Below are 25,529 nucleotides of genomic sequence, written 5' to 3' on the forward strand. Positions count from 1 at the left end.
CGTTTCATATCGATGCAACATTCATCTGCAGTTGCACCTTGAAGTCGTTCTCGAGAAACATCATTTGAAGCTCGGCTGTGGGAATACTTAACAAGCTTCGATGCTTTGTTATTGTGGCTTTATAAGTGTCCATGATCATAAAAGAGTAGGAGCAGGAGGCGGAAATAACTTCATTTAACTTAAAGAAAACAAACGCGAGCCAGCTGCTGCGGGTCCCACAAGTCCAAGCTGTGTTACATACGAACGCATTTTGCACCGTGCTATGTAAATCTTTTTAGCGCGCCCCTAGGGATTGATATGATTGTTACAAATCGGACCCCTCGGTTCCCTTTCGTCTCGCTTACTATATATATATATATATATATATATATATATATATATATATATATATATATATATATATATATAGGAATGTGATTTAAGAGCAGGTGGGAATATCACCGTCATGTTGGCTTCCTCATCGGTGATGTTTCCGTACTGATAAATCAAGCAGGCAGCCTTTTCGTCGAATTTAGTACGAGTTTCATTTGTCCACCATGGATTCAATGTGCCATTTGCGTCAAACTGACTTCCTTCGCAGACAAAGAAAAAAGAAGGCAGACAAACAAGAAGGCGTATTAGGTGAGACAATATAAAAATTCTAAGACGACGAGGTACGTGTGTATAGAATGGCAAGTGTTGTCTCTACGTAGCGCGTTGGGGAGTTAAGAACGCTCAGTAAAGCTACATTTATGTGAATGCGATGCTACCGCTTTCTGTTGGCTCTGCAATATTCTAAGAACGGTGTGCATCACAACTTTTGTTTGATAAACATCGTTCAACAAGTGCGAATACCGTCTTGATTAAGAGCAACAAACGAACAATAAAAAATAGCCTGTCTTTCATTATGCCACACTTTTGAGTTTGATACTGCAGAAGAGACGATTTGCGCTTTGACTATATTTGACGGATACGCCATGCTCTCAATGACAAAGGTTGCATAATGGTTTCTTAATTATACAAGGATACTTTTCCGAATATATTCACCTGTGTTGTCAAAGCCGTGTGTCATTTCATGTCCAACTACCATTCCAATAGCTCCAAAGTTAAGAGAACTGCAGATGAAAAGTGGAATTCGAATTAAATTCCAGTAGAGTTTTAGTAAAGCAGCACGTTTGACGTAGATGGACAGAGTGGCGGTCGCGTTTCGGCTTGGGGATAAGCGTTTGATGATGGTTGGTAGGGAAGTGTGAATATTCAACTTAGTTGCAAAGCACAGAAAAAGTTACAAAATAACACTTCGACTTAGAACAAATTAAAGTAGTGCGTCATAAGCACGGTTGCCAGAGCGCGCTGACTCCTGGCCGCGGCTAGTTAGACGCCTTGGTAGATTTATTGATAGCGCTTCAAAATGCCCAAGTCGGATGTGGTTACTATCCGTTGGACAAGCTTGTGAAGGACAAAGCCAGTCCACACCACGTAGCAGTCGGAAGTAGTGGCGCCTACGTTGACAACGCTTCGCCTTCAAGAGTGAAACGCGACAGCGTTTCCGTCGACCTGCCAAGGGGTGTAAGACAATGTGCTACGGCGCAGCGATCACTTACGAGGCGCCCCGCATCGGACTTAGCACACACCAATCACGCGATGGACGTCGAGCAACGCAGCATTCGGCGCGGCAACAGAACGTGCGCCTGCGCAAGCGGAACGAACCAAAGAACTCGGTGTCTCGGAGGGGGAAACGATCTACGCCAGCCAAACGTCGTGATCGGCACGGGCAGAGAGATATATAGATAGTGATCTAAAGAAAGAAAGGAGAGAGAAGGAGATTCTTGTTGATGGGAAGGAAAGGTTGGGGTAAAGTGCATAGCAGTAACTGTCTCTCAGCAGAGGACACCTCAACCGCGCTGCACAGGGGGTAGGGAATGAAAGTAGAAGGAAAGAAAGAAAGGAAGGACGCTTGATCCTGCAACCCGTGAGAGAGCACGGCGATGCGTCATCAGGGGAGAGGGAGTCGGGGCCGCGACGCGCCTCGCACCGGTCCCCGCACAGCCCCAATGTGCGCGTGGCGCGCCACCTGTCGGGGCAGTGCCGTACATTGAGAGGAGGGGGTCTTCTGTGTTTGCCGCAAGATGGCTCTGCGTGTGCGGAAAACCAAAGTTGAACTGCGCGCCATGGTGACTTTCAGTAGGCGGAGCGCTGTGGGCACGTTCCGCTCCGCCGTAGCCGAAGACGGAGCGGAAGAATCGCCAGGGCGTGTTTCATTGCCGAAAACTCCGCTTCTGCGGAACGCAGTGAAGTACTTCTTGCGGCAATGTATTTCTGAAATAGCCTATTTTACTTTCAAATGCATTTCTTCGCATCGATAAAATGTGATTCAGGGCCCCTTTAAGACGCTTCTTTCGAAAGACGCTGCGGAAAATGCATGCCCAAGAGAAATAGCTTGAAACGTTTCAGTATGTCCGGTCTGTTTGAGCCTTTTTATTAATCTAAACGCCGCGTTCAGCATTAACATCGATTTGCTCAAATTTACTTCAATGTGCAGTACTTTGTGTCTCCTCCGCTTTCATAACTTCTGAGTCTCACCGGATTAGTGTTCACCCTCTATAGGCACAACGTCAACGAGCAGACATTCATCTCTGCGTAAGTACTAATACGTTCTCTACTTTACGTACCAGCAATCCTGCTATCTCGTGCTAGCAGCATAACGCCATAGCCGGTAAGCTACCGTGGCGGGTCGCACCATTCCAACGCAGCAGGTGCAATTGAGCGAAGAAAATGTTTTGCCCATAAGCTTTTTTGCACGCATCTCGCACTTCGCTTTGCGGAGGGCCAGTGACGTCACGCTGTTTAGGAAAGGCAAAGGTACATTGGGGGGCGAATTGGCTGATGAGCAAAGACGTAAACGTGAGCGGCCGAATTGGTGGCTCCCCCCAGTGGCGCAAAGTTCCGTGAGACAAACCCAGAGCTAATTCTGCAGTAGCCACGTGTATTTTGCTTCGCTGCTGGTGAAGTAGAACATTAACAAAAAGTGTTAACCTAGTGGCGGCGGTGAAGAAGACAATGTGGACGCACATGTTGTTCAAAGGAATCCATGATTAAAGGTGGACGGTATGTCTCAATTGTATCTCTTTGTCATGTTTGTTATTCACTTAATTCGCATTCAAATTGTGGCGTGCTTCACGCGCAATTACGATGAAGCCCATCGGGTCTCCTTAGCGGTCCTGGAAAGGACACGCGTTGTATTTTTTTCGGAAGCCTCGGTAGCCACGCGTTGGTCCTGGACGAATCTCCTCCGCTAGGGTCCCAAAAGAACTGTGCGACGTCCTGTGGCTCTTCGGGGGCACGATACAAATCACGCATTCGGGTGAGACTGGCTTTGCGAGCTTCGGCCGTCTTCGCATGGTTGGCGCGTGCTTTTAACGCGCGTCGGTACTCTCTCTGGCCCTCAAACGCACACATCTTTGGTGCGCTTGTTTCCTCTCTTCAGCGTCGACAGTTTTCCTTCGATGCGGTAGCATACTGCCAGTCAGCCAAGCTAGCGGGCGATGCACTCGGGTCTAGCGGCTTGGGCGTGAAACACGACATGTTCTATTACTGCTGTTTCCGCACCGGCTGCGCAGAGCGCTCTGAACATCGCCGGTTAGTCTGACTGCGCCAAACACTACGCTTCATGAACATCCACTTTTCGCCAGTGTAGCCGCGCGTCCACGCTACGCTGGAGTACACCTTCAGACACTCCGATATACAGCGTCCCGCCAGGGCTGCCAGGTCATAGGTGAGAAAAAGTCGTCGAAAATTTCTGGAAAGCAGCCAAAGAAGTCACCAACTCTGGCTGAAAACTTTATGTGATTGCCAGAAAAGTAGCCCCGCCCCGTTGCTATAAATTAAGAACTGTCAAACTCTAACCCGATAAGAAAGAAGGCGAAAAAGACCTGTAGTTTTCCGCTGCACTAATGGCAAATGAGAATAACAGAACAAAAATGTTATCACGTATTATTATATCGTAATTGACAATAATGACTGACTGAAGTTCTTTCACAATTTTAGCATAATAAACTCGCTGCACGCTGTCCTCACACCACTATGAGTACTCTTCCACCGTTCCCATGCAAACTGGATAACGTCACACACATTCTACTCTCCCTGGCCGCAGTCGCAAGCACCTCTATGAGTCTCGCATAGACACTGGTACCTGTAATGCAATCCCTGCCATGCCACGTTTTCGGTTGTTGCAGTCACTTCTGGCGCCAAGAAGCATGGTCTTCGAGATTCGCTATCGAGGTTGCTCGATAGCGGATCTGCTGGGGGTGGGTTCAGGACATCACCTATTGCTTCTGGCGACCGCAGCACGCGAAAGCAGTCTTGGAGATTAATTATTTTCAGCTACTCAGAAAGAGCTGCTGCAATTATCCGCCCCCTATAGTTCCCGACTGCCTGAAGCGGTGATTTCGGCCAAGGGTTGTGTATGAATCGTCTCGAGCAGTCCTGGACAGCCCGGGTCGATAAATGAAAAAGGCCATAGGCCACTATGATATGCCTTCAGCTTCTGGATTTGCTTCCAGCGCTTGCATAACACAAAAGCGTTGACTTCGAGATCTGGCTTTTGCAGGTATTGCTTCGAGGCAGCCACCGGAGGGACGGCGAGCTATACCAATTACAGCCGCCAAAAAGTCTGAGGTCATAAATCCATAGGTTGTCTATAGGAATAGCCTAGTCTATAGACATTTGTCTATACACATTCATAGACTTCAGTCTACAAAAGTAGAACTGTATAAGCCTATACACTTTTGTCTATAGACATTCTGCAGAGAATTGTCAGCAAACGTGAATTTTCGTTAATCTATAGACAGTTTACAGAACCAGACTTTTTTCGAGACTAGTCTATAAAAAATGTAAGGTCATTTGTCTATAGACTAGTCTAAATAAATGTTTATAGAAGTCTATAGATTTTCTTTAAAAGATTTTGTAAGGGCTCTCTCCAAAAGCACCGCCGCTCACTTTCCCAAAACCCCGGCTCACTGGTTCTTTAGAAGGAGCGGCTCAGACGATTCGGCTCGCTCCTGAGCGACCCATCATTAAGCTGCTCCCCCCCCCCCCCCCCCCTCTCCAAGAACTCTACGGTGCCTCGATGCGCGCGTCCTGCCTCTCAACGTACGCGGCGGCGGGCGCGCGCGACGCCATATCGAACTCGGCCATTCGGGGTTCGTGAAGGTTGCCGGAGCCTGGAACGGCAGTAGGGCAACGCTAGCAGTGGCATCTTGTCACACTTTGTCCAACTACAATACGTTTAAAATGTTTGTTTGTTGCGTGAGTGTTCTGGTCGAATCAAAGCAGAAAAGAAAAAAACAACTTAATTTTACCAATTTTACCGACGCTTTACAACAGCAGTAAGGCGCAGTACGGTAGGTTAATGCAATAATAACCCATGACTTATCTGGTTAAAGTTTAGGTCGAAATATGGCGCCACCAACGCAGCTGCCATGCAAAGACGTCTGGTAAATGTCGGATAACTCTGTATTCCGCAAAGGAATATCTGTGTGGACGTGCAAATTTTTTTTTTTTAGCGTGCTTACCCGAGACGCGAAAATTCTGTCAGTGTTTAGCACGTGCGCATTTCGATCACACAAGATCTTTGCGCGTATAGAGCTCATACGCATGTGAAAGTACGCCTGTCTACTTTCAAAAACGTTCCGCGGCGTTATGTTACTTACCGTGGAAGACCGTGCTGGTAGAACACGCCTTGCAGTATAGCGGATGGAAACACTATAAAAGAAATGATAATGCCCGAACGATTGATTCTGAACGTAGGATTAACAAATTTTAAAAGAACCTAGCGAAGAAATTCTTGTTTAAAAATGGCGCGAGAATTTCTGACTACTAATAATTCTTAAGATTAGCTACTTTTAACATTACCTTTTGAGATTGCCACTGCTAACCGGGTGCGCGAAGCTTTGCTTTTTTGTACAATTCATGGAAGTAGTTATTACTCATAAACAGTGACACAGTATTGATGAGATTAATCAGTCGAACAGCATAACGTGTAACAAGCTTTTGGATTAATAAGATGGCTGCATAATTGTTGATCTGAAATGCATTGTTCAGGAATATATAATAGTAAAGTCTAATTTGTTGAGTAAGAAATATTCAGACAGATGCAAAAGTATGTTGTGACCTCAATATGTTAAAAAAAGATTGTATGCCAAGTTTGCAACGACTGTAGCCGTAAATACTTTGTCTTACGCATTTCGTTGCCAGCTAGATTGTAAAAAGCATTCACAGCCGTGGGGCCCACCAACCAACTGCAATGGAAAATTGAAGCAAATGAGGGCAACGTCAATGTTAACGTTTGTTGTTAAAATGTAGTTCCCACAAAGCCGAAAGCAGCAAATACTGGTGTGTAAGAAATTTTCAACACTTCATAAAACGCGTTAGAGGGGCGCTTTTAGTAACAGACCTCCGAAGTTTGACGTCAGTCCAAGAGCGAAATGAGGGGAACCGAGGGGCTCGATCTCTTATGGCAACTCATAGAGCCATGTAAGGCATAAAGGTAGGTATGGGGATTTCATAATTGAATGGGAGGAGCAATTATGAGTGAATTTTTATTTTGCGGTAACATTTCCATTCTCGATGAATTAACCAGGAAATGGAACACTTAATGACTGTCTGTTGCTTTGACATGTTCATTTCGCATATCGATAATTGCGAGTTCCCTTTGATATGTCTACATTACGTAGGATTTCATTTCTATCGTGAAGTTTTCGCAATAAAGTATGTTTCTTTCTTTCGTGGCATATTTATTGATGGTTCCGAAATCCTAATCTATTTGGATACGTGTGAAAAATCAGAAAATAAGTTTGCGTTGGTTTCGTCAATCCAGAACAGCACTTATTGAATATCTTCAGGTGAGATATCCGCCACGCAGCGCACTTCAATATTTTCTGAAATGTTGACAATGATGACAGGCAAAAAAATTTTGGTTCATGTCTTACACAGAATTCTTGTCATATGGCTTTCCCAACATCAGCAGTTCTCGCTTCCAGTTGTTTTGGCTTATGTAGTAAGACATCTCCAAATAGGGGCTGCTCAAATTTAGGTTAGGCACCTGCAACGTTTAAGTATGCCGATGAATGTCTCTTGAGAGACTACGGACTGATTGTAGTCGTGATATAGGAACTATACTGGAACCAAACACTTTGCAACATGACGGCCTCCCGCCCATAGAGTTCCTGATAATTTACACCAGGTCCCCAGAGAACGGATAAGAAAAAAAAAGGCTGCAGTTGTTCTGTTCACATATCTTCGCATCTTAGAGGAAAATTCACTTGTTGAAAGGTGCTTCTCTGTATACGTGCACATTATATTACCATTTTCTTCTTTGCATATATTGGATTATATATGGAAAGTGTTCTATTTCTTTTTTTTCAGTGATTTGCTTTTGCGAATGATTGCGCCGGGTGTGGTAGCGAAATTCCCAATGGTTTTAAAGAATCACTTGACGCTACATTATGTTTCAATTTAAAATATAACATTATGTAACGTTAGCAAACTTATAAGGTTGTGCAAAATCTGGCATTATATTTTTTTTCCACCATTTGCAATGCCATACTTAATAAATAGAGCCAATGGCGACAAAGAAATAGTGGATACCATCCCTGCAGTAAAGGAAAAGGTCACAGCACTGTGTGCAAAGTTCCTTCAGTGAAACTTTCACTTCTGAATCAGAACTGCAATTTATAATTAAAAGTTTGGTCATAATACAGGTATGTAGTTACAGAGGGAAGACCCATAGTCAAAGGTCCTCCTCTGTTAGACCTCTTCCTAAGTTTGGTTCGAGAGTAATCACAGTGAGTTTTCGTAGTAAGAATATTTGCATTTTATCCAGGTATTTACGTGATTTACTTGTAAGCTTTGCCGAGTACTATTTAGTAATAACAGTAAATGCTTGTTAATGGTGCTAATTCTTTAGACAAATGAATGCGGACTTACATATGGATAGAGCTGCTCAAGATATGTCTTGTTTAATATCCTGCTTGGATATCCAATTTTCGTAATCATGTTTGCCAACTGAAAAATGAAAAGGAACAGACAATAACAGTACAAGCGTAGGAAAACGCTTGTTCAAATATTAACTGAACCGAATTTGGGCCAGACTATTATTTTTGTAAATTGCGAAAACAATACAGACAACGACGTCAGAACGAGACACATGCTACATAGAACGTGGAAGCTGAGCGTTCCGCGTGTGTGGTTTATATTTTTTGCGTGCCACCAAATGCGGCTTGCAAGATAATTATGTATAACTATGCCACTGAACGTCGTCCCTAATAATAATAAAAAAGATGTGAAGAAAAGCTAGGGTAAGATGCTCTAAAAAAAAACTACACCTCTTGGACATGTGTTGTCCATAAGCAGTATTCATAATCTGTCTTGATTGCTTTCTTTTTTTAAAAAAAAAACTCTGCGCTTGCTACATTCCTACATACCGCACATGCCGTTCTTAATCGGGAAGCGACGGAACAAAGCAATCCATAAATAATCTTGTTATCCTACAAAAAAAGGCCCTACGTTCTGTTGAAAACATACCATTTAATGCACATACTTCAGAACTATTCGTTAAATGTAATGTAATTAAATTAAACGTGCTATGTGAATACACTTTACTGCTTTCCTTCAGACCGGATACTGTAAGAAATCGTGGTTATATAGACAGTGTAGCTAACTTGCAACTAAATCCTTCTTCGCGCCTAAACAGACACTCGAACACTCGGAAGAATGCTAGGCGCCACGGACGCGCACAAACTATGGCTTTCAAGCATTAAGTTATTGCTTCCTGGAGGCATTAAATAAATTAAAGATTTCGTACGAAAACGTTCGCACACTCTCTTACACTTCTGTTTTGAGCATGTTGTGCTAAATATGTTCATAGTTAAATTTCACTTTTTGCAAAATGTGTTTTCTCTTGATATCATGTTTTTTTTTTATTTGACACCGACGTTGAACTGTATTTTTCTTTTACTGCCATGCTTCCTTCGTGAACCGGGGACGATGGGCGGGTCAAGCTGTTTTTAATGCAACTTTTTTTCCCTCGTCCCAACCACTTATGTGAAACTCCATTTATGTGGTAAATAAATGAATTTGAAGTATGGATGGCGCAGCGATAAAGAAAGGAAAATAACGCAACATAGATGAGGGTTGTTGTTTTGGGGCAAGATAAGCCCCCAAGGGTGCAAACATTTAAGTGTGCCTCACGGAAGCCTAAAAAGAAAGTCACCGAAATGAATAAGAGGATCTTGCTCGTTAGGATTATTTTTAGACAATAGCGAACACTATACCACTGTACCTTTTCCTCTGCAACAGACTTAGTTTGATTGTCCATCCAGGTGCTGTTCTGAATCGTTTCGTTGAATATTGCCGTCAGCCTGCGGACGAGGTCCTCCACCTACGATAGCACAGCGTTCGTCATAGTTTCGTTGGCAGTGATCTCGATGGTTGAGCAAAACTAATCTTCTCTGATTGCAGAACGTTGTTTGGCAAGCTATCTCGTATGAGACATAAGAACGCAACGTTGTACTGCTGATTGCTTTACAATACAGAAACAAACACGTTTCAATGCATTTTCAATGAAGAAAGAAGTTGCGGTATGTACTCACGAGGAAGAGGAAAGCTGAATAGATCAAACAAGAAGAAAATACAAACGAAACACTACTTCGTTATTTGATACACAATGAAACATGACCATCCGCGAATAAATTCAAAAAAAAAAGAAAAGATGTAAAAGAGAACTAGACGCTAGCTGTCAAGAGAATGCTCCGGTCAAGGCAATCTGTCGATTGCTCCATAAAGGTTAACATTAAAAAAAATAGCAAAATATTGCGTTATTAAGGTTAGCATTTGCAGGGAAGTATATTGGATATGAGTACTTTGCCATTTCAATGCCAGCTGTCCATAGGTATTTCTAGTTTTTGGTTCGATAAAGATGGAATGCCTGAAGTCATGATATTAAGCTATAATTCCGAGTCATATTTCATTGCCTCTACCAATAAGTATTTTTTTTCCTGCTGCCCAAATGCAGAGAGTTTCGTGGTCATAACTACTAGTGCAGTATATAGCGCTTGATTTGTTGGCTTGCTTCGCTTACATTTTTGCACTGGTTAAAATGATCTCCAAGGAGGTCACGCTCTAGGAGGTGTCCAAATCGCAGCTTTCAGCAACGACCACGTTGGAGTAATTAACGATGTTATTATTAAATTTGCCAACATAAAACAGTCACACAAAGCAGGAAGAGAGCTAACGGGCAAGTGTTACAAGTAGTATGACGCCTGCCAGCTCTATGAACGTATAGGTACATAGAAAAAATAGCGAGTGAAGAACAGTAGAGGAAGGGGCATACTGAGTGAAAGGGAGCAAATTAAAAAGAAAGCCGCAGTTTTGCCCAAAAGGTGAAGCATAGATTGCGATTGCAAATTATAGGACACCTGTACGATGTAGGGATACCAGTGTTATCGGTCGCATAAACTTTTAAACGTAGGCACACTAACTAAATTAACAAGCATGCTGTTACGCGCGCACAAGCAAACATGGACACATCCGACTAAATAACCGCGGAAACTCGCTGTCAAAACGCTGGCATGAGGAAACGCGGCAGCAGCTGAGAGCGAAGTGACATTCGTTCTCTCTACCGCCTCAACGCAAAGTGAGCGCCGAGAAGACAGAGCCCGTACAAAGTTACGAGCCACCGACGCACCCGGGCTCTGCCCCCAATGCAGATCGCTCTCAAGATACGGCCGCGCGACCGCGTGCAGCGACCACATGCGCAGTTGCAGCTGAAGTTAACCCGCCCCTCTCTCCCCTTTGCCCGGTGCTTCACAAGGTTGGGTGCCTCGCGCAGAATGCAAGACGGCGCGCTTCCTCCCCGCTTTCTAAAGCTCCTTAAAATTCGTAAAGTAGCACCACGCTTTGAAGAATGTCACGTCCTCCTCGCGCGCTCTGGCCGAGGCCGACGCCGCGTCGCTATTGGCCTAATGTCATCACGTGGGCCCTCGCGCCATGCTTCAGCGCCATTTTCGCTCGAGAAGCGTCTATGTAGTGGCGAGGAGCTCATGTTGGCGCCGTTGCTACGCTCGAACAGTGTAGGCGGCGCCACGGTCGAGTTTAGGAGAAACGAGAAAGAGTGAAGGCGGAGGAAGAAAGTGTCGCTACTTTACGAAGTTTAAGGGGTTTTACCGCTTTCGACTCCTTCGTGCGAACGAGATTGAGCCGCGATCGTCGGATCCCGTCGCACGCCTGCGCTCGCACCGCACGTCCACGTAGGGTGCACGGCGACGGTCTTATCACCCTTGGACTTTTTACGAAACCTAACGGTGACGCCGACGGCGGAAATGCGCTTGCATGATCCATATAACTGCTATCGCAATTAAAAAAAGTATGGTGCAATCTTGGAGAACACAAGAACAACAAAAAAAAAAATGCAGGTGTGTACACACTCATCGGTTGGCTGATAAAATCTGGCAAATAGTCCACAAATCAGTACAACAATTACAGCAATATGTTAGGTTGTGATCGGGAGTCTAAATTTGACACATAAACAAAAGAAGGCCACGTTCGATCGAAGGCCAAGTTTTTGTGTACTGCAGGCGCCAGAGGTGATTGCACGAGCCAGAAACACACCATGGCAGCCACGTTCTTAACACCACCTGTCGCTGATGAATGAGGGTTTAAAAACGTTGTAGCGAAAAGAAAAAGCAATCTTTAACGAGCGTGTGCGTGGTTACCTCCTCCTTGGCTCTTCCGCTGAACTTGTGCTGGACGTAGAGGTAGCCGGCGATCTCAGGCATTTTGTTGTTGATTGCACTGACGCACGTTTCCCATCGGGGCTTCTGGGCCTTGATTCCCGAAGAGGCATTTTTCAGCTCGAACGAAACATTCCGGAATTTCTGGGATGCTTGCGCAGCCCAACTCAGAACCCGTCGTAATCCGGCGAAGTTGAATAGGGTGTCGCTAGAAATAGAAATTTGAACGTGGCGATTGATTTTACATGCTCAAGTGTATAATGATGAAAAGTGAAAAATGGGCGAGTTGGTATGGAAGCCTGGCTTTAACCATGTCTTTAAAATTTCGAATAAGACTTTAAGTTGCGAGTAGCCCCGTGTCCTGTATTTTATTGTGCCTTAGCCTCTGTCCTAGTAGTTAACGCTCTGAATTTACCCACGTCTAAGAATCACGGGCCAAGCCGCCACCGGCATGCCTCTGCAAGGCTACATCCCCTCCTAGCCCTCCCTGCCCTCCTCCTCTAGGAAGCAGTAGGATTAAAAAGACAGTTCGTTATTTATTACTTTTATAAAAGGTTTCGATTTTGCGCTGTGATCTGTATTAACACATGTCTACGAACATTCCGCCTAATTAAAAAGGTATTACGATTCTCACGGATAATTGCGTAGAGAAATGTATCCCGTCAAATGTAAATCTTTAAAAAACTGGTAATATTCCCCTACACCGCCTACACTTATGCGCTCAAACTACAAGAGGGGCTGCATTTGATTACGCAGATAAGTAGATATACTGAGCGTTTTCACTAGCATGATGGTACTTAGCGCGAAAAGTGAGGGAAAATGAGGGCTAAAGAGCCGAGCGCTACTTAACTTGTGCATAAAAAAAAGAAACATATAAGTGGCATGTTGCGAGAGCGCACCCGCACCTCTATTGTTCACTCAGTGTCCTACTCGACAAGTGAGTCTATTTTTTTACTATAAGCCTGACTGGCCAATTGCGGCGCAATAATTAGCACATTTTAATCTCTTTATTTCAATAAGGACATTCGACGGTTAGGTGGTCGGACTTATTCAGGTACATCAAAACTTAATCATTTTCATACATGAACACAACTGTTTAACATTTTCTGAGCTTCAACCAAGAAGCCAGAGAACTGAAGAAGTGCCACCTGACTGTACCCTCGTACAAAGCGATGTTACTGCCTTCAGACACGCTTGAAACATGCTCCATCGTGAATGCATGCAAGATAGTCAATGAATAGTCCAAAGTGACGGTGATGAATTGAAGGGAATAGTCTTGGCCATTGATTTTACCGAGAAAGCGTGTCTAATGAAGTGATGCGTCCAAACCATGGGAGACAGCGATAACGCGTCTGTGCGAGCTCATCAGGTGAGCGAAGCGCTACAGCCCTTGCGAGATTGCGTAATGGTCGAGGAGGTCGTAGTCGAGAGTGGCGGTACGCCTGAGCACTGTATCTCTTAAGGAACCACCGCTCTATCTTACCGCTGAATGACATGCTCGCTTTATGTCTAAAATGGACTATCATTTCGAGACTTCTTCGAGCAAGAGCTGAGTGACGTGGTTCACTTACAGATCCTACGCGTTTTTATTGAAATTTGGCAACCTACAACCACTAGAGTTCTCTCTATGGAAAGAAATTAACGTAAATAAATCCTGGTGGCTTACGAGCCAAAACCATGATGTGGTTCTGAGGCTTGCAATAGTGGGAGAGTCCGGATTAATTTTACCACCGTGGATTCCTTATCGGGCACCCAATGCATGCGGGGTGTACGAACACGAACGTTTTTTTGCGCTCCACCTCCGTTAGAATGAGTCCTCCCCGAGTGGGCTCGAACATGTGACCTCTTGCTAAAGATCACAACGCAGTGGTCCCTGGGCTATTGCATCGGGATATGAAAACAAATTCGTTGGAGCACTGCGAATTCGCATTTGAAATTATTCACGAAATTGTATTCGCCTATTAGAATACGTTATAGTCATTGAGCTATATGCTCGAAATATACTATGTTACTATAGAGGGCAGCGAACAATACCGCTCCGTTTACATTAGCGCAAAGTGCATGTGCTGTTTTCAAGGCTTGCCGCAATTTAGCTTGTTTTCTGTCGTTATCCGGCTTGAGCACTTGTTAAATAATCGCGCTGTCACACGTAGGCCTGGTAAAGGTGTTTCTGTCGATAAAGTGTCGCATGCTTCGACTGAAGTTGCATTCGCAATACTCGGTTGGCAAAATTGTGCGACGAGAACGTCCTTTTACTTTCCGAAATCGCACAATTACAATCGTGTAACCCTACAGAATAAAATCGTTGAAGATTTTGTTTTTACTCACCAGTGAACGGACTTAAGAAATTTGTCCAAATTACTGTAGTATTCCTCAGCAAGGAACTCTATCGTCTGGTTTTCCGTTAGCGTAATGTTAACCAGTGAAAACTGTTTATTCAGCATATCAAGCAGTGGAATCTGAGGAAAGCGAGAAGATTTAGAATCGCTTGCACTCCTTAGCAGCTTGCAAATACAGCTATGGTCTGGAGAATTTTGACTCAGTAAAAATGGGCATTTTGTAAAATTAGGCCTTTTCACAAGTCTCAAATTTAATTATTGTTTATGAAGCAATATTATTAGTTTCGACGAGGTAATGTGCTCAAAAAGATAACGGATGAGCAGTACGGCCAGTGTTGTCAGAAATGGACATCTGGAGAGATGGTTACAGTTGTGCGTTTTTATGAAGATCTTATATAAGGAACAACAAATACGTTTCATGATATTTATGTTGAGTATAAAGAATAGTGATTGCCACACTTCTTCAACGCTGTTTCGACAATACAACAGAAGCTGAAGTACTCGTGAAGGGTATTTAGAAGGAGGGACAATCAAGCAGCTTCGGTCTTTCTTTTTCGTTTCAGTGCTTTTGCAGTAGGAGTTTCAAAGTGAAAATAGAATTGTATGTGCGTGAAGTGTGGGAAGCCAGCCAGGTGGTATGCATATATATCAGTTTTCTTATTTTATCAGTGACTAAATTTTTAAAGGCCCTAAGAGGTACAGATTATTAACACAAGAAATGAAAATGCATATTTCACTAATTAACAAGCACTTTGAGATTACCCTTCAACCTAGTCACTTTACACCACATACTGCAGTATGCGGACTGTAGCCGGTGACTTTTAAAGTCATATCCACATGACACCAGTTTCGAGATATGCGTGTTCAAGATTTGCGACGAAATGCATAGCTGTTCCAGTAACTTTGGTGCTTCAATGCATCAAAAGGATTTTGTTAAATAAACTGAAACAAAAGTGCATTCTTACGGCAAGGTTGACTGCGCTTATCTCAAGACCGGTTCTAGTTTCAAAATTCATTCTATGTGCTATGTGCACATGGGCATATAAACTTAAAATACAATGACGCCAAGGGAAGCATCCAGGAAATTAGTTGTGGTTGAAAGTGAAATGCAGAAAATAATAATGCAAAGGGTAATGAACGTGTACGAAAAGATAACTGGCCGCCGGTGAGTAACCTACCCACAACCTCCTCATTACGCGTGCATTATCAATTGAGCCACTGCGACGGCTATCAATTCACTCACTAGCTTGGGTATTTATGTTGACTAGATCTGGCCCTGTGAGTGTTAGCCAGCGCCACTCATATCCATTGTGGGCGGATGTGGAACATCCTTTCTTTGTCCCATGGCGTCACTTACACGTGCACTTTTAGGAAAGTATTTACTCTATTTCAATTTTAACAACAACTAACCAATTTAACCAAGCAATTTCAATTTAACCACAGCTAAGCCACGGCCTTCAACACAGAGCGAGTTTAGCAGAATCGCTCTGCTGCAGTTCATCGCCACCAATGGCCCCCAGGAAATTCAGTTATAGGCGTTTCCACTGCGGCGAAGGCACAGCCGGGTCACCTGGTGTAGGCAAGAAAGGGGGCGGTGCTGGAAAACACCCGAGTGGCATGGCTGTGATACTGATCCTCGTCGCCAATATGTGGTGTCCGACTCAGACCAGACGCATGACACTGGACTACGCAAGCGCAGTATGTACATTCCCCTTTATTCGTCACAGTAAAGCCATTTATATAGCAAAACATATTGAATGCCGATGACGATATGTACACTGACACAAACGAAACTGAAACAATAAAGAAGGATACAACACTTGCTTCTCGAATTTCAAACGGTGACCAGCCCATTTCACCTGTTATTGCGGCATTAGCTGCGAAGATATTTCCTCCCAGCAGCCATCGTGAAAGTTCGTTCTGGTGCCGGTTTAGGCATCTTAGTGTCTGTGTCGAGTACGTTAGTGTGTCAGTTGCGTATGTGGTTGCTGGGACTGCGAGTGTTTTCCATAGTAGGGTTGTACGAGTGTCGGGATAGGTGCCATACTTGACCTTTTTGACGGTTCGATTTTTTTATAAAAGAATCAGTTTGTTTTTCGAGGTAGTCCTTTTTTGTATGATATTTCAATTCCAAGATACTTATAAGTTGCTGTCTTTGTTATAGAATTTCCTTCAAGCGTTAATGTAAATCCTTCAGCTTTTGTGTTTAAGCTCATCCATTGCGATTTTTCTTCGTTGAACTTGAGGTAGTCCTCAGCCGCAACTGGGGAGCAGATATCTAGGAGGTCCTGTAGGTCTGCTGCCGACTCAGCCAGAACCACAAAATCGGTAGACACGGCGCCACCAGATGTTGCTACCAGCGCTGTTGCTGCCGTACACCTCGCCGGGAACCCGGTATTCCCAAACGGCATTACATTAATGTACACGCTAAAACTCTCTAATGATAAGTTACACGTTTCTAGTTAATGCATGATTTAGCCTGGGGGCTCACTCTCAGTTGATAGCTTTTGGAGGCAATATTTTCCACGCGCACTCATTGGATAAGACAGCGAAGATCCTACCCACGTTCCCAATAAAGCGTCAGGCTGGACGTTGCGTCACGTAAAAGGGACAGTATCCCCAGAAGCGATCGACCAGAAATGCGGCTTTTACTTTAGACTCCTCCATTCAGAACACTTAATGCAGTGCAAAACATATTGCGCCTCTCTGTGAATACAAAAGATAACGATTTGCCTACCTGTGTGAAATTTTTTTGTAGTTCGCCGACGGTGGTTCTGTGGTAGAGTTCCATGATATCGAACCTTTCTTCCGGAGGGGCCGTCAACTGTAAGTACAGTGGAAGTCGGGTCCATGCTTATCAATTCAGAGGACCTATTTTAAATGCTAGGAATTGTATAGATAAAAAATATACACACTGGTTTAGTATACAGAATGCAATCACTTGCATGCAACATTACTTTTGATCTATCCCTCTTACGCCTGTCATTTTTCTTATACCTCTTTACGCACTCCTTCAAGTTTCTTTCTAATCTGGTAACTAGTGTTCAGTGTATTGGTTTTCTGCAGGAACATGTGGTTTTATTTGGAAGTATATTTTCGCAGACAAACTTTCATTGGACTTCATCGGTGAATATCTGGTTCGCGAATTTCGTTGACACAGAAATATCCGATATAATTGCAGATCCCGCTCTTCAGCACCAGTCACATCGAATACACAATAAGAAAGTTGTGGAGAACCAGTTTAGCAAGGAAACAAGAACGCGATACGGCAATGTGACTATGTGGGAACGAAGAGTCACTACATTTGATATTCGAACACAAGAAGAATAAGACCCGCATTTAGAAATGCACCTTAACTTGAAGCTACTGCTTGACTTGGACATCATGCACAACATGACGCCTTACGTGAAAGTGCCCATGGTGATGATTGCGCTTTCTTGAACGCGATCCCGTAAGGCATTATATTGAGCTTGACTTGCCCAAGCCAAGCAGTGGCTCCAAGTTAAGGCGCTTCCTTGAATTCAGGAGTAAGGCTGTTTGTAGACTTATACAGGGAGAAAGCAGCAACAAATATTGCAGAAAATAAATGGCTGTATTGGTACTACTCATGTTTCCAACTTGCCCACAATGCATCTGTCACGGTGGCCGCAGGTAAATAATGCAACGTACCGCGCGTGCCATGACTTCCCCAACCACAGAGTATACACCCTACACTTCCTCTTCTTTTGCCCGCTTCTCACTTTTCCTAGCAGCAGCAGATAGAACGGACGTAAATAAGTGAAAAAAAGTCGCAGTTTTGCTCGAAAGGCAAAGTATCCATTGCAATAGTAAATTAGTGGACAGCTATACGAAGTACAGATAGTTATTTTATCGACTGTGTAAACTTGTAAACATTCGCTTAATAACTCAACAAGCATGGTGTCACGCGCGCGCAATCAAACATGAACACATCTCACTCGATGACAGCGGACACTTACTGTCAAAGTGCTGGCATGAGAAAGCGCGGTAGCAGCAGCGAGCGACTTCATCTTCGTGCTGCATCTCGCATCAACGTGAACTAAGTCACAAAAACACAGCGCGCGGCGGACTCTGTCTCCGCCGCAGACGGCTTTCAAGATACAGCGGCCCACGGGGGCGCGCGCCGCCGCCCGGGCCGCCCGGAGTAGAAGACGCCCGCTCACTTGCGCGTGACGGAAGACGGTGCGCTTCCGCACCGCTTTCCTTCGTTGCGTGCGCGAGATTGAGCCGTGATCGCCGGCTCACCCTAGCACGCTTTCGCACCGCGGCGATTTCGTCGCCGTTGGACTTTATACGGAACCCCACGGCGATGGTACAACTGTGTCTGGAGTGTCTTTACAAGTGGTATCGCAATAAAAGTAAATATAGCTTAAGCGACCGGCGGACCTCTCCGCTTTTCTTGCGTAGTCAGAGGACATGTAGGCTCGCAGCTTCACCTTGTTCGCAGTTTGAACTCTGTGGTAAATGTGCTATCATTGATCTTTCTTCGACTGAAACCTACTTTCGTAAAGGTGCTTCGAGGCACTTGTGTAGCTTTCTTTTAGTTTTTCTCGGTTTAAACTTAAAACACAAATCCCTATAAGTTTCGGTCATACACGTTAGTACTGGTAGAAGGCACTGCTTATGTAGTTGACATTTCAAAAGAATGTCTTCATGGAACTCTGCATGATGACCACACACCCCGTGCCCCCTCTCCCTCCCCAGAAGAAAGAAAGAGAGAGATGAAACAAAACAAAGCAAATGGTTCTTACGTTGGCTAACTGTCCTTCGAAATCTACGAGTGTGTCCGCAAGCTTAGACGCTTCCTCTTCAGGTAACGTTGAGTTCACGAGTGTCAGTGCAGTCTTAACAACCTTTTTATAGGCTGCGATTATCGGCGCGTTTCTAGTTGTATTTGGCTGAATAAGCTGCTTCCTACCCACCGTTGCGAAATATAATTGGTCCACCTGAAAATCCGGAGTTTATTCATTATTTCATTGACATGCGCGGTGCTTGGCTTTTTTTGCAAAATCCAGAATATCTGAAAAATGGTGATCATTTTAAGCTCTGAGGATACTGATGAAATGCAATATGTGGGCACCAGATAGTTCAGGACTGCAGTTCTCATCAAAAGCTGTGCATAAGGCCAACAGTCACAAAAACGTTGCAGTGGTGAAAAGCATTGCTCAGCACCTTCTGACAGCATACAGTCCAATCCGGTTATAACCATAAATTTCAAGCACTCCCCCCCCCCCCCTCCCCCCAACTTATGAACTAATGCACTATATTCCAAAGTGTTTACAGTTAAACCCCTATTCAACGAAGTTGATGGGACAAGAGATTCATTCATTAAATGGATAGCTTCGTGTACTTGAAAGCCCATAAAGCGCTCATTCGTATAACATTATACTTTTTGAAGAACGAAAAAAAAATCAAATTAATATGTATTTGCCTGCGTACCCTGTTTTTCATAGACAGCTAGCCCGTTGAGCCCATCTTGCGTGTTTTCAAGCAATCGGGAAACCTTCTTAACAGGTTACTGGCGTTTCATTACCAAAACTTAATTTCTGAACACCCACGCTTTACCAATATTTCTCGACAATACTTTGTTAAACTGGGCGATCTGGTGACTTGACATCATTGGCTCCTCCTAATAAGCAAGAAATGAATTTAACGCGCGCAAGGTTACAAGTAGTACATAATAACTTTAGCCTTTGTCCTTAAGTCAAAGCGTCCTCGACACGCTACACTGTAGAGAGATTTAGCTTTGCGTTATACGTTACCGTAATACTTCAGGCCCGCGGCGTACTCGTCTTCTATCCACGGAACCATCATTGCGTATATACCGTGCTTGAGCCTACCATCAAATTAATGATCATGTGTCGAATCAAGGTATTAGAGCGTTCTGCCCCGCAAACGAATCACCAACGCTAATGCTGTAGCGCCATATGCTAGGCTGAAATCCGTGGACGTGACAGCGGCAAGACCGCTAATCACAATAATAATGAGAATACATCGCTTGTACTTTTTTGCCGACCATGCTAGAGGGGACTGAGCGATGGCTGCTTTCACCTGAAAGGTAGATGTTCAGGGTAGCTGGTACGCCCGCAAAAAAATTTAAACCGGCGCGAAACACTCGGGACGGTAAGAACGACATGGACAACATGTTGGGCACTCGCGCTATCCGCGCCATTCTTTCGGTCCCCCGTGTTTCAAGCTAGCTTAACATTTGTTGACCTGTTTTACCATTTCTGACTGTCATAATTAGGAGCAAGTACCAAGAGCGAATTCGAGTTAAAGCCGCTGGTCTGTGCTGGCCGAGGTGCTGCAATGTCGATTCACAATCACCGTAATATGTGGCGGTGAACGTTGGGCCACTCATAACCATCGCACTCATCGAAATCGCCTATATATATATATATATATATATATATATATATATATATATAGTATGCGCTAGCATTGTGATATGTGTACATTTTCATACATATTTAAGAATTCATTCCGCATATGTTATAGGGTTCCATTGTACTGCGATAACTTGAGAACTATCTCTTAGACGATAATAGACGCGAATAGAAAGCCTTTTTCTTCTTGTTCATGTTTTATGCCGTACAGCCAACGTTTGCGCGTTTACGTACCATATCAAAAGAACACAGTTGCATATGGTGCCAGTCTCAGTTAAAGATTTCTTACCTGAATTACGTAAGATTTAAGCTCCAGGACATCTCTATCAACGTACATTATTAGCAGAGAAGAAATGGGAATTTTCTGAAGTACTTCACTGCAGTTTCCTGTAGCGGGAGTACTTTCGTTGTCTTTAGGCTGTCTTGGCCACTGACTAAACCCCGAATCATTCATTATCCTGTACAGAGCTTCGAGTTGATCTTCTTTTGTCGGAACTTCTGCGAAATGAAAAAAGCAGAAAGAAATTAATTATGTGAAATACTCATTGGGGTATCGTGCGTTGTGGTATGCACTTCAGGGAGCAAATAAAATACCTCATTAAGAAAAATACCTTCTGTGTAGAACCGCGAAAGATAATTTAAAGAGAAGCAATGCGTTTCTTACGACTGATAAAATGTTCATGAAAAGCTCTGCCTTTCTTTGGTTTGGAAATTTTGTTTGCTTGGAAAGAATAATGAAGATAAAACAAGCAAACGCCCACCAAGTTGACGTCGACCAAAACAGAAGCAGAAGCCGACCGAGCGCTCTTTTCTTTTCCCCAAGTTGAAGAAGTTATTATAAGCTTTTATTTATTTTTAATTGGTTACTGTTTACTATTATTTTATTATTTCTTACTGGATGAATGAACTTATGGTCCTTTCGGGCGCACGATGGCGCGCAGCGGGCCCGTCCCACGTCGGGACAGACAGGCCGAGCCTCTCCACCACGTCGCAGGCCCGTTGGACAGCCCGTAAATGTTCTTTACTGTTCCATAACTGGCTACGTAGAACTGCATCCCTGCGTGAAGAATTGTTACTTTCATCACTGCCTAATGCGGTACACCGCCAGAGCATGGGATCTCAGTTCGCTCAGTCATTGTATAGTGCACATGCATTTGTTGTCTGAATTTCTGGGCAAATCCTGGGAAGAAGTAGGAGGTTTCGAGTATGCCTCCGTCTGTAGAAGCCTTAGTGTTAAAGCCTGAGGTCTATTGAGTTTACAATGTGGGAGGGTTAGATCCTCCAAACCAAGTAAAAGTGCTTAGTAAGTTTGTTGTACGAGGAAGCAGAGTCCCGAGTGTCTGTACCCAGAATATCACGTTGCTCGGTAGCTACGCGAACGATGATCCTTCGCGTAGATTTGTGTGCCGATTCATTGAGGTAGGGCCGGGCATCTTCAATGTGTCCCATGTGGGCTGGAAACCAGGTGACTGTGTGTGGCCTCTTGCTTCCTAATATCCATAGGGCCACCTCGTATATGGTTCTGTAGGAGCAGAAGGTCCAGAAAGAATTGCCATTTATTTATCAGGTGAGTGCGTTGATGTCCCAGCTACCGTCGTCGAGCATATATGCCTGATGGCGCTAGTCCAGTCTCTTCTTGTTCCACCGATGGGATCTATGAGTACTGTCCACTACATGGCTCCCCCCATCCCTCCCCTAACGATGAAGGCACAGCCATTGAGCAGTTTAACTTGTGGAAATGTCAGTGCCAGAGTCTAGATGAGCTGGCTTCAAGAGGTCGATCGAAATTGTCTCGTCGCGTCCGCTGACAAGAAGTGTGGAAAACTTAGCGTGACGCTTGAGGGCATTGTAGAGACCGTTGTAAGGAGCTTGTAAAAGAACGTGAGTAGCGTGGTGACGCATAAATACGTGACTGCTATGAAGTAAAGATGTACTCATGTAAACATTTCTGCAGTCGTTACGAAGTGGCGGTGGCATAACATTGGCCATTGTAATGCGACGGTGGTCGGCGTAAGATTGTCGGTCAGCAGATGACGGTTCCGAGGAAAAGAACTCATCGGGTACGTGGAGTGTCGTGCCGAAAACGATTTCTGCTAAGGAACACAGTGTATCTCCTTTCAGAGCTGTGCGAACACCTAGTAGAACCAAAGGCAGGCTCTGTCCATGCAATCATGGAGTCATGGGAACGAATTGCTGCTTTCAGTTGACGGTGGAAGCGTTCTACAATGCCATTGTAACTTTGGTGATAAACTGTCGTGCGTAAGTGCGTTACACCCAGAAGACGAGAGAGAGAGATTGAAAGAGGGACCAGTCAAATTGTCTTCCTCTGTCGGTCGTTATGGCATGTGGTTCGCCGTAGCGGGAAATCCAGGTATTTAAGATGGCCTGAGCTAAACACTCTGCAGTAATGTGAGAGAGTGGCAATACTTCAGGCCAGCGTTGTTAGATATGGGACCGTTTCCTTAGCCTACTTCGAGCCTACTTCCTACAGCGTGTGAAGCGGTCGATACAAGTGAGTATGCATCGTTGGCTCGAGGACGGTGGTAGCGGACCAAGGATATTAATGTGAACGTGGCCGAAATGAACGCCTGGTGGTGGAAAATGACCAGGCGCGGGCATAGTGTGTCGACTGAATTTGGCGCGCTGACATAGTATGCATGCCTGAGCCCAGCAACGGACGTCAGCGTTCATAAGCGGCCACAGATAGTGGGAAGTGACGAGACGTTGTGTGGCGCGTAATCCAGGGTGCCATAAGGAGTGTAGTGCGTCAAAAACTTTCTGCTGAAATTGTTATCGAACGTACGGTAGAGCACGACCCGTAGACATGTCGCATATCACTGTGACGTTGCAGCCAGGCAGTAAGAAATCTCCGAAGGGCAGAAAATCGTTGGCAGTCCGGAGTGCTTGAAGTTCACGGTATGTGCGTTGAGCGCTAGCGAGGCGGACAAATTCAATGCTGGAACGATTTATTTGCCTTGCATTTTTATGGATCCGTGACAGCGCGTCAGCAACAGGATTATAGGCACTACCGATATGCCGAATATCAGTAGGGAATTCGGAGATATAAGCAAGCTGGCGAATTTTGCGGGGAGTGTGCGAGGCACTCTTGGAGGTAATAGCATAAACGAGTGGTTTGTGGTAGGTGGTAATAAAGAACTGATGCCCTTAAAGGTTGTGACGGAAGTGGCGACTGTGATGTAGAGTCCCAGCAATTCGCAACTAAAAGTGCTGTAGCGGGTTTCTTGCGGTGTCAGCTCCCTTGAAGAGAAAGATATAGGCTGCCATGTCTTGCCCTCCAGCTGTTGAAACACGGCGCCAACAGCTATGCCAGGAACGTCTACCATAAAGGACATTGGAGCGTCTGGTTGCGAGTGCGCCAGGAGACCAGTGGTAGCAAGGGCGTTCTTGGCAGAGATTAAAGCAAATTCAGCAACATTAGTCCATGATATAGGCGTGCTAGCTCGTGTTTCGCCTGAGAGTAGAATGTGCAGAGGCTGTAAAATTGAAGCAAAATAATGAATGAAACGGCGATAGTAATAGTTGAGGCCTAGAAATGCACGTAATTGCTTGGTGGTAGACGGACGTGGAAAACTGGATGAGACCGGTTGTGTGACATGCTCTTCCACTCGATGGCCCAGGAAATCGCGAGAGGCCGCGCCATACTCACTCTTCGAGATGTTTACAACCAGGCCATATTGGCGGAGGCGTTCAAACACCTTACGTAGGTCAGATTCGTGTTCCACAGCAGAGCGACTGAATACAAGAATGTCGTTAAATGAACGAAACAACAAGTCAGGTCACGGAGTATTAGATCGACAAACCGCTGAAATGTTTGAGCGACATTACGGAGGCAGAATGACATGCGCACGTATTCAAACATGCCAAAAGGGGCAATGATTGTGGTTTCAGGAATGTCAGAAGGCTCTACAGAAATCTGGTGGTAGGCTTTTACTACATCCACCTTGTTAACTATGCAGCAACCATTAAGCGATGCGGTGAAATCGTGGATGTGGGGTGTAGGGTACCTATGGGAAATAGTCATTCTGTTTAAGGCGCGGTAATCGCCACACGGCAGCCAATCACCCGTGTTATTGGGCACCACGTGTAAAGCAGATGACCAAAGGCTAGCGGAAGGACGAAGGAAGCCCAACTCGAGCATGTGTTCGAATTCTTGCTTTGCAATTTTCAGACGGTATCCGACTAAGCGGCAAGGTCGCGCGTATGCTGGTGGTTCTTTAATCACAATGTGGTGCCTGACGTTGTGCACTATTGGACCATCCGGCGAGGGTGGTTCGAACAGCTGTAAAAATTTCAGCAGGTTGGTCGGCCACGGTTTCTGTACCTGGGTGTTTGCTTCTACGAGACGCAGAGGTGGTGCAGACGGGGTGATACCTTGTACGGACAGGTTTGTTCAGGAGTCACGAAGGTGGCAGTGGCGAAGCTCGACGAGAAGGTTAAACTTCCACAGAAAGTAAGCGCCCATGATCGGCGCGCGTACGCTGGCGACGGTGAATAGCCATCGAGAAGGGCGTCGCAGACCGTTAACCTTACATTAGCTTGAGGGACATGTGTCCTTATTACGCGGTCTGCAAGTGGTCTCCGCTGAAGCTTTTTAAGAAAAAATGCAACTTATCCTCAAGCGCAAAAGCGACGAGGAACGAAGAAAAGCTAACGACGTACTGAGAAAAAATTAACGAAGACGCTCCGATGCTGAGAAGCCGATAACCGGATTGCACACGGCTCCCACGTTGCGTTGACGCTGCTGATGGCGACAAGCCATGCCAGCTCTACTGTACTAGCGCATTCCTCATTGACATTGTAGGTGTAACGAAAGTGCTTAATGCTTAGAAACTTCTACAATACTGTGAAACTTGTTTTATACAAGTGAAAATTGAATATCCGCATCTATACAGATTTTTCTTCTTGTGTCGGACGCCCTAGGCTCAAGAGTATTCCTTTGAAATTTCAAAGGACAAATGTGGACTTTCTTCACTCAAAGCTCCCTTCAACTAGGCCTG

General features: G+C 44.7%; 1 protein-coding gene across 1 annotated transcript; it reads right to left on the reverse strand.

Moving 5' to 3' along the window:
• Positions 1-962: 962 nt before the first annotated feature.
• LOC129386907 (membrane metallo-endopeptidase-like 1) lies at positions 963-14,219 on the reverse strand. The gene is made up of 8 exons (XM_055075315.1): positions 14,097-14,219; positions 11,751-11,976; positions 9,320-9,418; positions 7,966-8,043; positions 6,969-7,081; positions 6,220-6,278; positions 5,691-5,742; positions 963-1,094 (listed from the first exon to the last, which is right to left on the reverse strand). Exons 1-8 carry the CDS (start codon positions 14,210-14,212, stop codon positions 995-997), a joined length of 843 nt encoding a protein of 280 aa, XP_054931290.1. The 5' UTR covers positions 14,213-14,219; the 3' UTR covers positions 963-994.
• Between the last annotated feature and the right edge of the window lie 11,310 nt (positions 14,220-25,529).

Source organism: Dermacentor andersoni, chromosome 11 (assembly GCF_023375885.2).
Source record: "Dermacentor andersoni chromosome 11, qqDerAnde1_hic_scaffold, whole genome shotgun sequence".
In the NCBI taxonomy this organism is placed as follows: domain Eukaryota; kingdom Metazoa; phylum Arthropoda; class Arachnida; order Ixodida; family Ixodidae; genus Dermacentor; species Dermacentor andersoni.